This window comes from Ambystoma mexicanum, chromosome 6q, assembly GCF_040938575.1.
Source record: "Ambystoma mexicanum isolate Mex_15411 chromosome 6q, UKY_AmexF1_1, whole genome shotgun sequence".
Classification (NCBI taxonomy): Eukaryota; Metazoa; Chordata; class Amphibia; order Caudata; family Ambystomatidae; genus Ambystoma; species Ambystoma mexicanum.
Genome location: NC_090937.1, coordinates 47,981,910 through 47,995,436, shown reverse-complemented (window position 1 = coordinate 47,995,436; position 13,527 = coordinate 47,981,910). Strand labels below are relative to the sequence as shown.

Genomic DNA, 13,527 nt, shown 5'->3' with positions numbered 1-13,527 from the left:
GTACTGCACAGTTTTGAGGTAGGGCTAGGATGCATGGGTAAATACATCCCACAGGTAAGCTACCGGCACCGTCGTTACCGGACTGGCATACTCCGAGTTCTGCGAGCGGGGGCCTTTCCGCCCGCCAGGTCTGACCTGGCGGGCGGAACGGCACCCGCTTGCAGACCTTAACGGATGCCCCGACACTGTTGTACACAGTGCCGGTTGTATTCGTCCTCCCCATTCCCATTGAGTCCAATCGGACTCAAATGGGAATGGGGAGTAATTTTTCCTGGCGCCCGGCAATGGGGAATTGCCGGGACCGCGGGGGATGTAATGCCCCTGTAAGTCCCCATTTCCGGGTCGCGGAAAAAAAATGACTGTGGCGGCAGCAGTGCTGTTTTTACCGGCACGGCTACCGCCGGGGTTATAATGAGGCCCAATGTGATTTTACCCACAAGAATACTTAACCATTGAAGCCTGGCCTGGGTTTGCAATCTACGCCAGCATCACTGCAATCTACGCCAGCATCACTGCATTCACTACGACTCCTGCTGTTTGTGGACGTGTGGATCTAGGCTGGTTATCACCCCCATCTCGATGAAAGAAAATGTGATGGGCCAAAGGGTCAAAGATCCATAGCATGGAGCCACAAATAATAATACAGGAAGTAAGTTCTGATGGCTGTGCCTCCTTACCATTTTTCATGACCATGCAAGGACTTAAAAAAAAATAAAGGTGAAGTTCTAACAAAAATGAAGTCAAGGCTTTGGCATAAGGGATGATGGTGTAGTTACAAAAAGGATATGGCTGACGGCATCTTCTCTAGGAACCATTTTGAGAGGACCCTGGCATGTTCTACCTGCGTGCCACTGAGATTTACGAAACTCATTATCAGCAGCATCTCAGTTACTTGAAGGCAATCCATGACAGATGGGTGTTATTGCCATCAATACCCGAGACACACTGGCACACCAATGTCTGAGATAATGAGAAACAGTACAATACTGTTATTGTTAATTCTATTATTATTATTATTATTGTTACAGTATTTATTGAGCACTGACCTGGCTACTGGAAGCAACAGAGTGCTCTGCAAGCCATAGTGGGAAGTACACAGTGAGGGAAGCAGAGATACAAAGGAGAGGCACAGGGGGAGGTGGGGCTATTTGGCAGCAAGTGATCTACAAGCAACTAGGAGAGGAAACAGAGCAGACCAAATCTCCCAGTTCCAGGTTAGGTGGGGAGTGGACGGTGTGTGGACCTATGTGTTAGGAAGGATCCAATCCTTGAAGAGGAGGGTCTTGGGCTCCTTCCTGAAATATACAAGCGAGAGGGTGTGTCTGGGGTTGACAGGGGGGCAGTTCCAAAGTCTGGGGGCTTAGAGAGAGAGAGAAGACCTGTCTTTTGCCTCTTTCCTTCGTGCACCTGCAGAGTTCAAGTTTACAAATGTTGTTGCTTCTTGTTAATCGTAGGCCTCCGGAGATGCTGAGTTCCTCAGCGAGGTAGTTTGGGGACTTCATGGTGACAGCCTTGTAGATGATGCAGCAGAATTCGAAGATGCTGCATGCTTCCAGCAGAAGCCAGTGCAGTTTGATGGGGGCCAGGCTGATGTGGTTGAATTTGATGAGTCATGTTGCAGCATGTAGGACACATCTCAGGGGTATAAGGGCAGTTTGTGGGAGGCCACTCAGAAAGGCATTTCCACCATCCAGGTGGGAGTGGACACGCTCCAACAGCATATGTGAAGTTGTTCTTGGGCTGAAGTGATTGATTTTCTGCAGGAGGGAAAGCTGGTACCAAGTCTTCCTTGCTATATGCTTCTTGAAGCAGAGGTGTCTGTAAATGCCAAATCCAAAGGACTTGGTGTGAGTCGTCAGCTGATGGAAGTCCTCAATGCTCATAGAAGTGAGCCAGGTCTGCATGTCAGGGTGTCCTGTGTTGTTAGTATACAGTAGGAATCCAGCCTAGGAAGTGGTGCGCTTCAGGTAAGCACTGGACATCAACCACTGGATCAATGTGATGCAGGCCTTGAGCACATGGATGCCTTTCATCGAGGATATCTTGAGGCAGAACTGCACATTTCCTGCATATTGGTTGATATGGATGTTGTGTGGAGCCAAGAGGGTTCAAAGCAGTTCTGTGAAAAGGCTGAAGATTACAGGGGAGTGGATGGATCCTTGCTGTACTCCACAGGTGATGGGTAGAGTTGGTGATCTGGAGGACTCCATCCAGGTGAATTGGTAGCAGTTAGTAGGATTTTAACTAGAAGAGGACAATCTCACTTATCCCCATGAGCGATGCAGAATGTCTTTGATTGTCTGGTGCTCTACTGTGTCAAACACAGCTGAGAGGTTGGGGAGAACCAGGCGTCATGGATGGCCATGATCGAAGATGTTAAGGGCATTGTTGATCATCTGGATGGAAGCATTTTCCTTGCTGTATATGTGTCTGAAGCTAGATTTGTAGGACTGAAGGAGGCTGTTGGTGCCAATGAGTTGGAGAAGTTGAATGGCTAGCGCTTTCTCAAGGATATTACTTTGGAATGGGAGATGGGGTGATAGGTGCTCAGGTTGCTGTGGTTCAGAGTTGGCTTCTTGAAAAGCAGGAGGATCTGTCCGGCCATGAGGGTCAAGAGGAAGGTGCTTTGAGTGAGGGAGCTGTTGATGATTGCCAGGCAATGGAAGAGTGCTTCAGTCACAAGGGCCTTGAATGCAGAGGCTGGGAGGATGTTGTCTGCATACAGTGTGGCCATGATGGATGCTAGGGTGGCAGTGGCGGATTTGTGAGATGGGATTTGTGGTGTGCTGTCAGTTGTAACATTGGTGTCTGTGTGCTCTAAGATCACGATGATCTTGTTGATGAAGAAAGAATTGATGGTGGTGTATTTAATAACATGAATCCATTCATACCCCTTGGGATATTAAGAACTTTTAATTCATTTTTATTGCATTATAGGCCTTTGTTGTTAATGTTAAATATACAATAATTGTGGGTTGTAAAATGCTAACTTTTCTGAGACATTGAACTCCAACCCTTCATCCTCTGTTTGCAGGTTCAAAATACTAATTTATTATCCCAGATTCCAACACCAGCAACGGTAAGAAATGATACTCTGATCCTCCACAAATTCCAATGATTGTATTTGTCCCTTAGCTAAAGTTTTGGCATTAGCCTTCCTTCCCTAAATTATTGAAGGTGAGTTACGGCTGTTTCCTCAAGGCCTTCCACTCCTCATTGAATAGCTGTAGCACACTCCTACCCCCAACATTTATCATGCATTCTTCACCCTACATGTTTATTATAACGATTGTAGTCTGAGCCCTCCATGCTTTCCTGCCTTCCTTCAAATGAAAGAGGCACCCACCAACCCACTCAATATCAAATTCCAGTTGGGCTTTCAGGAACACCAACAAATATGGAAATATAGCCCTATGATGTTGACTCTGTGTTTATTGCGCACGTGCAGATTCATTGTGTATATCCTGAAAACCCAACTGGATATTACCGTTCAGTGATTGACAAGTTCGAGACACTTAACAACCGCCACTACTCTTCTGCAACTACTCCCACACACCCATATTATTTCCCCCAACCACCAAACCCGCATCCATTGCGTCTTTCATTCAGTAGTTTACATCGGCACCGCCCTGCCATTCTTGATATTTCTGCATTTGCCTAACATTTAAATGGAGCAGACCTGTCTAAACTGCTAATCCGCACCCCACTACACAGGGAGATAAGCAACCACTACATTCTTCACCCTTTCTTGTCATGAACATTGAGGTACACTTGTGTCCCTACCAGGGGGCTGCAGCCTTTGACTCTCCAAGTGTTTTGGACTACAACTTCCTCCAGCTCTAGCCATCATAGTCAATGGTGAGGGATCATGGGAACCACAGTCCAGTACCTCTGGAGAGCTGCATAATGTAGACTCCAGCCCTAGAAAGAGCAAGCATGGGCCATGTCTCCATAAGTATTGAAACAGATCTACCCAAAGTAATTCCAGTTGGTTACCAAGCCTTATCTCACGAATGCCATCCACCACAGATTGGTTTCCTAATTGCGTTCTATTCCATATGCCAAGGAGAGATTAGAATAACAGGAACTCATGTCCTCTGCTAGTGATAGAAATGTGCATCCGTCTATTGAAATGCAGTTGTTTTGGCCCTTGAAGTTGAAATGCATGAGCATTGGGTACAATAACTTTACTATCGCCATCCTTTTATTTTCACAGGTAAGCAGAGAGTCAGGAGAAGCACAAGGAGACAGTTCGGAGGAGCAGGTAGTGTGGCGTAGGATTGTCCTTGTTTGCAGTACATGCTGGTTATGTTAAAATTAGAACTGTGGAAGACCTAATTATACAGTTAATGTTCCAATAACAGTGTTTTTGTGAAAATACTGCTTAAGATAAATATAGACGAAATCGAACCAAGAGAATCCAACGACTGTTTTCTGCTAAATAAGGAGTGCTGGGGACATTGTGCATGTGATAATGGGATGCTTTCAGTACTGCAGAGAACTGTACTTAGCCAAAGGCCTCAGTCGTGGCCGGTGGATGTGTAAATTGCAGTTGCGTAAACGTTCCTTGTGAATGTGTAAGAGCGACCGAGCATAGCGGGGGAGCCCCAACCAAGAACAATTTGAGAGGGGTGCATAAGAGTTTAAAAGTATGCATTTTACAGCACACTTTCTCTGAAAAATTGGGTAAAAAGCCACAGTTTACAATCAGTGATTTAGGGTAACAGATTTCAAATTACCGACAGTGCACATTTTCCAACACATTTTCATTAAGACCTCACAACATATGCCAGTATTCTGACTGTGTAAGGACATATTTTCATCCTGGTTGCGCCCAAAAACATCCTTGTTGTTACACCAATAGGTGCCAATATCCTCAGGCAAGAACACATAGTTGTGTTTGATTTCCCAATACTGTCAGAAATTAAATTAAAAGAAAATGGGTGTCATTCCGAGTCCGGCGCTAACCAATGGCGGTAGTAGCGCCTTGGTCGGCACCGGACCAGTACCGGCACCGCCCTGGTGGAATGGGAAATTACTGCCCTATTCCGAGTTGACCAGGGCGGTAATTTCCCATTCCCCAGGGCCCTTCCCCATTCCCAAATGAGCCCCCATAGGACTCAATGGGAATGGGGAAATTGCAAATAACGGTGACCGTACTTTACGGTCACCGTTATTGGCTAAAAAGCCCCTTTGCGCGCTCATCCCTAAAACCTGCTAAAAGCAGGCGTTAAGAACGAGGGCGCAAAGGGAACTCGGAATGTGGCGGTAAGGGATTACTGGCACCGGTCTCGTTAACGGTGACCGGTATCCCTTACCGCCATACTCGGAATGAGGCCCAATATGTTTATGCTGGCTGTGATAATACAAGCCAGCATTGTGACATACCTATACACACATTGCACCAAACCGAACGCAAGGTCTTATAGTTTTAGTGGACATTTGCAAAACCCCTAGTTGCGTGGTTCATTATGCATTGTGAAACTCTATGGAATTGAAACTGTCACACAACCTAATAGTGATAAAAAATTACTACTTGAGTAATATGAATAAGATTTATTTTATGTTAAAATAATTTCAGAAAAATAGTTGAATGATTTGTGAAACATGAACGGAAGGGCAGAATCTACCCCAAACATTGAGTATAAGGTGGTTTGGAAAATGACATGTCTGAATTTTTAATTTATATATAAGCCAGTATCTCACGTGAGAACATACTGCTGTTTGCTTTGTCCATAATTCCAGTAAAAATGGCATGCCACTGTAAACAAAAAAAAATGTCCATACTGGCTGCATCAAAGTAGGCCAATTTGTTCATGTAAGAACATGCAGCATATTAGCTTTGCCCATATTGCAGTAAAACATGCCAAGTTGCCAAATGCTTTTTGCCCTACAGATTTGCATTCCGCCGTGCAAATGAGTAAACGCTGCCTGTCATGCTCATATGGCAGGCAGCGTGTTCAATGCATCCCTATGGGATCCCTATCCCTATGGAGTCTGTCTGCTTTATGGAGCATATAAACCCAGCGGGCTCCATTGGAATTCCCAGCATTTGCACCAGCATGAGAATGCCTTAGGGGCTATTTTCCATGAGCGTACCATAAAGGAAATGCATAAAAGGCTTGCGTAAGCCTTTAATACATTGGGCCTGATCAGGACTTTGGCGGTAACCCTTAAATCTGGCGGGAGCGCTATTACCGCCGGATTTAAGGGTCCGCCAAATCAGGACTTCGGCGGATTACGCCCCAGCTCTTATCTGGGGGGAAATCTGCCGAAAATTCGCGCTATTACTGCCGGCGGGAAATCTGCCGGCGGTAAGAGCACGAAAATTCCCCATTGAGCCCAATGGGGAATGGGGCATTCCCGAATGGGCTCAATGGGGAATGGGGATTAACATTACCGCCAAACTCGTGATCCGGCGCTATTAGCGCCGGGGAGTTCGACGGTAGGGCTAATACCACCAGCAGTAATATCGCCGGCGTTACCGCCAAAGTCGTGATCAGGCCCATTGTCTTTACAGTATGGCTCTTTTTCATCCTTTTGTATGATGGAGATTAGGGTCAGAACCCAATTTAGGTTTACCTCACCTCCCTTCCTTTTTGCCATACAAATGTCCCAGCTATTGCACCAGCATGCATTTTTGTGCCAGCACAAACGTTGGGGATGCCTATGGAGCCCGCAAAATTCATGCACCAGCATAAAGCAGGCAGACTCCATAGGGATCCTTTTTACATGCAGCCTGCCATGCTCGCTTGGCTGGCAGTGTGTACAATTAAACACTGCCCAACATGCTCAAATGGCAGGCAATGTTTACAATTAAATGCTGCCAACCATGTTCACATGGCAGGCAGCATTTACAATTACAAATAAATGCTGCCTACCATGCTCCCATGGCAGGCAGCTTTTGATTGTAATTGTAAATGCCACCTGCCAGGCATGCATGGTAGACATTGTATAATCAATTGCACGGCGGAGTGCAAATATGCAGGGAAAAAGGTGATGTTCACGTGTTTACAACGCCATTTCCCCTGCACATTTGCTCCCCACTGTGCAAATGAACAGAATTTGGCGCCTACACATGTGTGCAAACATACCATGTCCCATGGTTAAAATACCATTTAATATAAATGATTTATAACGAGCTCCCACGTTTTTGTTGAAAATGAACTAATCAGGCAATGAAGTGTTTATGAATGGCTACTTTGACCTATCTATTTGACTTTACATGACAATGGGTGAAACCGAACATGCAGTGCAGATATGTGTACATTAAGCACGCGTGGAATCCCCCTTTGCGCCTCCATCAACCTCCTTCTGATCTCTTATATTTTCAGCTGGATAAGTCAAGTGAAGAGCTCGCAAACCAGCAAAGCGTGACTGCAGAACCTACCAGTGAAATAAACGATGACTACGAAAACCATGATATCGACAGCGACTTCCTTAACAACGCATACTTTGGGGTCAAAGCTTCTGGTGGAGATAATGGAGCCAAAGAATCTGACCACAGCCATGAAGATGCCGCAGTGGGCAACGCGGATGCCTCTTCTCCTGGGGTTTTGCAGGGCACCAGCGATCCTCATGTCCATGGTTTAGATCACGACAGCCCAGAGGACAGCACCATCGAAGACAGCACCCAAGACAGTGATGTGAATGAGCTAAACGAGAGTGATGACCAGAGCCCTGAAGAGAAATTAGGCGCAGATGGTGATCAGCATGACAGTGATAACAGCAGAGAAGAAGCACACACACATGAAGGACACACACATAAACAGTGTACAGTAAGTATCTGAAATGCAAATACTTCTGATGCAGAGGGTAAACACACTTGCAATACGACAGCAGATGACCTGCAATATCCATTATCTTCTACATTATTTGCAAGAATATTACATTTTCATTGTTGTTGATAAGCACTTTTTACAAGGAATTATAAGTAGTCTTTATCTGATGTGCCTAGAAATAGATTTCGATTCGATAGATGTTCTTCATGCTAGATTCCTCCTAGTTCTAAGCTCTATAAAATACGGCGCCAATATGCCCGCCAGGATTTCAACCAGTGACCCTGTGCCCCAATATGATGTTTAAAGCCCACACTGAACTCACTCCACTCAGTTGATTCTTCTGAGCGTCAGTTCACGGTTTGATGGCACGACAACGTCCTCTCAACCTACGAACCCTTGGTTTACGTGTGACGTAACTGCTGGGTGACTTTCAATAGCACAAGTGTGCTTTGTTGCTAAATAGTTTGTTGAAGTTAAAACATTGAAAAGATGATTTTATTTCAATTCATGAAGTACGGTGTGTAAAGGTCACAAACTACGTTTGGGAGGATTGGCTTTAAATACAAAATATTGTCGAAAGCAAAAAAGATTCCATTTAGAGTGATTGGCCAGCTCTCTTCATGTTGCGTACCATCACAATTCCCATTTGCGGTGGCATTGACACCCACCAGTGCAATCCTACAATTACGCCAATTGCTCTTAAAATAGTAAGTACATGTAAATTTAAGAACGGAACAATTCCGTAAATACCTCAAAGGTCAAAATGCTGCAATGCAGTTAAAAAGAGGTAGCATTCGCAAATACTGCCTGTTTTTACTATGCTGTAATACTCATAATCAGAGCCATGGTGGGTTAGCCAAGTTAAATGTCATTAATGAAACGTTTCTATAAAAATTGTTACGGCTGGGCTCAGGAAACTATGGAATAGTAAAATCCAGTTATATCTTCAGACTCTCCACAGTGAACGTGGCAGAGAAAAATGTTCATAATATGAATATCAGAGGTGATCATTTAGGCATCAGTCTGAAAACCCAAATGGTTTTTACCTTTTCATAAATTGTCTAGTCTGGGCCTCGAGCTCACATGTCATAGTAGCTATAACAGGAAACTCTTTGTGTCTCTTTATCATTTAGGGAGAAATGGGTAATCCTAACCCAGACATTTCTGCCAATGGCAGTTCCGACAGCGACAGTGGAGACATCGCAAATGCTGAGAGTAGCACTGAAAGCAATAGCAACAGCAACGAATCCGATGATGAGGACGACTCTAACATCCAGGGGAAAGCACAAAATCCAGACATTGACGTTTCCAACAATGATCAGGTCGAAGATGATGATCAATCTCAGGCGACTGAAGGCAGCGGGGATACTACTTCCACAGAAGACAAAAGCCAAGAAAAAACTGTTGACGCTGACCAGGAAACACACGATAATGAAGACAATTCAAATGCAGATGATGATGATAGCGATGATGCATTAGTTGTAAACATTGCCACTGATACTGATGAATATACCAACAACAGCAAGGAGAACAGTCTGGAAAATGCTGAGGTTGTTGACAATGATGGTGAAAATGATGTTAGTGGTCCTCACAAGATTGGTAATGAGCCTGAAGCTCACATCACCATTAATGTTATTGATGAAGGCAATGGAGGCAGCAGCAGCAGCAGCAGCAGTGAAAGTGCCAGCAAGGATGAAGAAGACCATGATGCTGATAAAGATGCTCTTGACACCAGAGAGTCTGCCAAGCATCCTGAAAGTGATGAAATCACCCGTGAAGACAGCAATGAATCGGATGACCTGGAACTGCAAGGGGATGACCCCATGGCACTTGCAAGCAGCAACAGCACCGTAACAAACTCAAATGAAAACAGCCATGAAACAGTCCAAAAGGCGGGAACACATCAACATCACGGTAGTCTTAAATCAATGCGAAAGCCCAAACTGACCAGCAATACTGAAACATTAGTAAAACCTGATAACATGGGATCCACTAAAGATGACACAACATCCAACGAGGATAGTCAGCAAGATGACAGCCACGATGATAAGAGTGTTTCCAATGAAGAAAATCTAAAATCAGGAGAAGATAACAGCAAATCAATTGAAGATCACAGCAAATCAATTGAAAATCACAGCAAATCAAATGAAGATCACAGCAAATCAGTTGAAGATCACAGAAAATCAATTGAGGATCACAGCAAATCAAATGAAGATCACAGCAAATCAAAAGATAGCAAAGAATTGGAAAGCAAATCCGCTGAAGAACATAGCAAGTCCAAAGAACATGAAAGCAAATCTAAGGAAGACCAGAGCCAATCAAATGAAGAAGGTGGTGAATCAACAGAAGATAAAAGCAAATCACAAGAAACGGGTAGCAAATCAAGTGAACCAGACAGCAACTTCAGCGATGATGATGATGCCAACCTGAAAAAAGATGCTATTAAACCCAAGAAAGCTGAAAGCAAAACCAAAGGAGATTATGCAACGACTGACGATGTTAACAGTCTATCCACAGAAGAGGACAGCAAATCAATGGAACATATAAGTAAATCAAATGAAGATGTTGATAGCTCTGAGGATAGTCATGATATTAAATCCACAGAAAACCATAAGATCGACAGCAAGGAATATCACAGCACATCCATTGAAGAAGCCAGCAAATCCAATGAAGACAACAGTACATCAACAGAGGAAATCCAAAGCAAATCCAAAGAAGAAAGCAATGAGTCCAATGTGAGCAAGGCCAGCAAATCCAGAGAAGACAGTAGTGACTTGGAAAATGGTGTCAGTAAAACCAGGGATACGAGCAGTGAATCCAGAGAAGCTGAGAGCAAATCTACAGAAAACAGCCATGAATCCAATGAGCATGTCAACAGCCAATCAAAAGAAACAAGAGGAAGCCAATCGAATGATCTTGGTAGCCGATCATCTAAAGAAAACAGCACATCTACAGAAGAGGAGGGAGATGGTGAAAGCAAACTTATTCAAGAAAGTTTGTCATCTGAAGAAGTGCATTCAAGGGAAGATAGCATTGAACACGAGAGCAGATCCCAGAGCAAGTCAATGGAGAGTGGTCATGTCTCCAAAGAAGACACACACAGCACATCTGATGAGAGCAAGAATAAGCCAGCAGAGGGCAGGGAAAAGGAGAGTAAATCTGAAGAAGATGACGACAGCAAATCCGAAGAAACAATGCCCAGTAAATCCAGTGAAAGTAGCAGTGAAGAAGATGAGAGCATATCGAAAAGCACAGAATTCGAAAGCAGGAAGCTAGTATTTGATGTCTATCATAATAAACCAATGGGTGATGCTGATGACAATGACTGTCAAGATGGCTACTAAGGTTTTGCACAAATTATCAGTGTGACATGTTTTGTTAAAGTCGAAAAGTGTAGGGCACATTTTTTGTTTCATCCTATGGAAGATACAATGAACAGGTAATTCCTCAGAAAATCTGTGTTGATCACAGTCATACTATGATATTGCTTATCTTAGATTATATTGATCGTTCCATGGGATGACATAATGAGAAGCTTTAGAAACGTTGGTGCTCTTTGTGGACTCTTGCAGCTAAAACCTGTGTGTAAAATGGAGAATCACATCCCAAAGAAAGCAGGAACGAGGAATATAACACAGGATTGCAAGCACTACTGTTGTACTGCATTCTTTGTTTATGTAAAGGTAGACATTCTTTCAGCAACTTTAGATGTGTACACATTTGCCTGTTCTTTTTCCGCCTTATAGAGTTGGTATGTTCCCGTTTTAGTGATGCATTTTAACTTGGGTTTGACTCCCAATGAGCATGGGGACAGCAACAAATGGAGCAAAACCCAAGGAAGCCTTCAAATTCCAAAGACACTGGGAAGGGAATCATGTAGATTCCTTAAATCACCAAGTAATGCCCCTGCATGTAACATCAGGAAAATAAGCTACATCAATAGCCACCCGCAATGCATTTCTCACGTAATGTATTCATTTCAAAGCATAATTCTATAATTGTTCAAAAAATATTGAAATGCTTTTCAGTCTTCCCCCACACTATATATCTCATCAAGGTGAAACCCTCAACCACTGGATATAGTTGCAACACTGTGCGCTATTTAATAACTGCATCAGGAACACTACTGATATGTGCAATAGTAGTTAGCTGGATGAAATTCGCTCCTCGGTTATTTATTAACAACTTGCTATTTATTCGTTCTGACTAAGGTTTCACTTGTGCTCAAGAGCCTTCCTGATCAGTTGCCCCATATTCTGTTAGGTGAGGTCATTTGCTTTCTCCTTTGCATTCTACATCACAATGACCCCCATGTGCTCACGTAGGCTCTTCAGGGGTACGTAAAGGGGGATAGGATTATAGAAAGTTGGTCTCTGTTGGAATTTGTTCTCTTCTCTGTTTTCATCTATTTTCTATCTCCTTCCATTTCTTCTACTTCTGACCCCAGATTTTAGTAAACCCTTTCCCAGCATGTTCGCATGGTTGCCTAGTTTTCTTTTATGTTATTCATCCCTTCTTTCCTTGGATCAATTCCAACATTTATCACGCAGGACGTACAGTCAAGCACTTATCGTTGAAATGATTGGCTCTGGTAGAAGGAGGGACCTCAATAATATCTTCATGCAGGGGTGCTGGCAGCAGACCCATTATTTTTGCTTCATCAAGCCAGGTGAAACCAGTCGTGGCCATATTCCTCTATAACTTCGGACACCAATATGAGGAGCAAAAGAACATATGAATTAATCAGAAAGTGAAATATCCAGAGCATGCACGCCCAGATGCCTGCCTCAAGGGCAAATTATTAGCATCTAGAAGATTAAAGATGCCACCCGGCAGGAAATTGATTGCATCGTGCCTGTGCATTGTTTTTAGCTGTTGCCATACGGCATCATACTAATATCATAACCAACCCCTTTCGTTTCACTTGCCAACAAAGTTTATATATCCTTGACAACAAAGCCCCAAAATGCTGAGATTATCCCTGTATTCTCCTTGAAGATGCTGGATTCATCATATAAATTGCCAAAATATATATTTTTAAGTGTATTATTAATATTTAATTTTTTAGCAGGTTTAGGGATCTTTGTCTGCACTAAAACATGCTTAAAAAAAAAATATTACTAACTTTAAAGGATGCTAAAATGCTTAAGCGCGATGTGGATTCCTAATACCCCAGGGCTAATCTGTCCTGCCAATGGATGGAAACATTTCCAAAGATTTCGCCAAAGGAGACCACGCGATGGACAAGATATACGTAGACCATTACTTCTAATATATTTGTGTGATTGAAATTGCTTTCAAGTGTTAAATAATTGAGGTAGCTACTAAATATTTAATATATTTCTAATGTGCACTAATACAGGTTCACATCGCTGTACAGATTTTTGAAAAAGTATTACCTCATAACAGAACATTTTAATGTGAGCTGCTAATAATGTGCACAATGAGTTTGTATTTGAATAACAGTATTTATATGTGAAAAATAAAACACAGGTTTTTAAGTTAATTGTTTCACTTTTTAATCCATCCATGCAGCATTTAATATGTGCTTCTGTTACTATCGGTAGCAGCAATATAAGTGTTGATTTAGTATGACTTCTTGACCAGGACTCTGGACACGGAAAGACCCAGAGAACATTTAGGAAAAAAGGTGTAGTCTGATGTTGAACTACTGAAGGACGTACTTCCAAGGTCTGTGCGCGGACACGGTGTGTTACTGGTTTGGAACACTGTGCAAGTGACTGGA

General features: G+C 43.2%; 1 protein-coding gene across 1 annotated transcript in view; it reads left to right on the top strand.

Annotated features, from left to right (window-relative positions):
* The window catches only part of LOC138515755 (dentin sialophosphoprotein-like), a 41,477-nt gene extending 28,190 nt beyond the window's left edge, over window positions 1-13,287 (top strand). Inside the window, exons 4-7 of the mRNA XM_069630457.1 lie at window positions 3,035-3,079; window positions 4,217-4,264; window positions 7,335-7,778; window positions 8,915-13,287. Coding sequence (XP_069486558.1) covers window positions 3,035-3,079; window positions 4,217-4,264; window positions 7,335-7,778; window positions 8,915-11,125 — 2,748 coding nt within the window. The 3' untranslated portion in view covers window positions 11,126-13,287. The remainder of the gene's footprint in view (window positions 1-3,034; window positions 3,080-4,216; window positions 4,265-7,334; window positions 7,779-8,914) is intronic.
* Window positions 13,288-13,527: the final 240 nt, after the last annotated feature.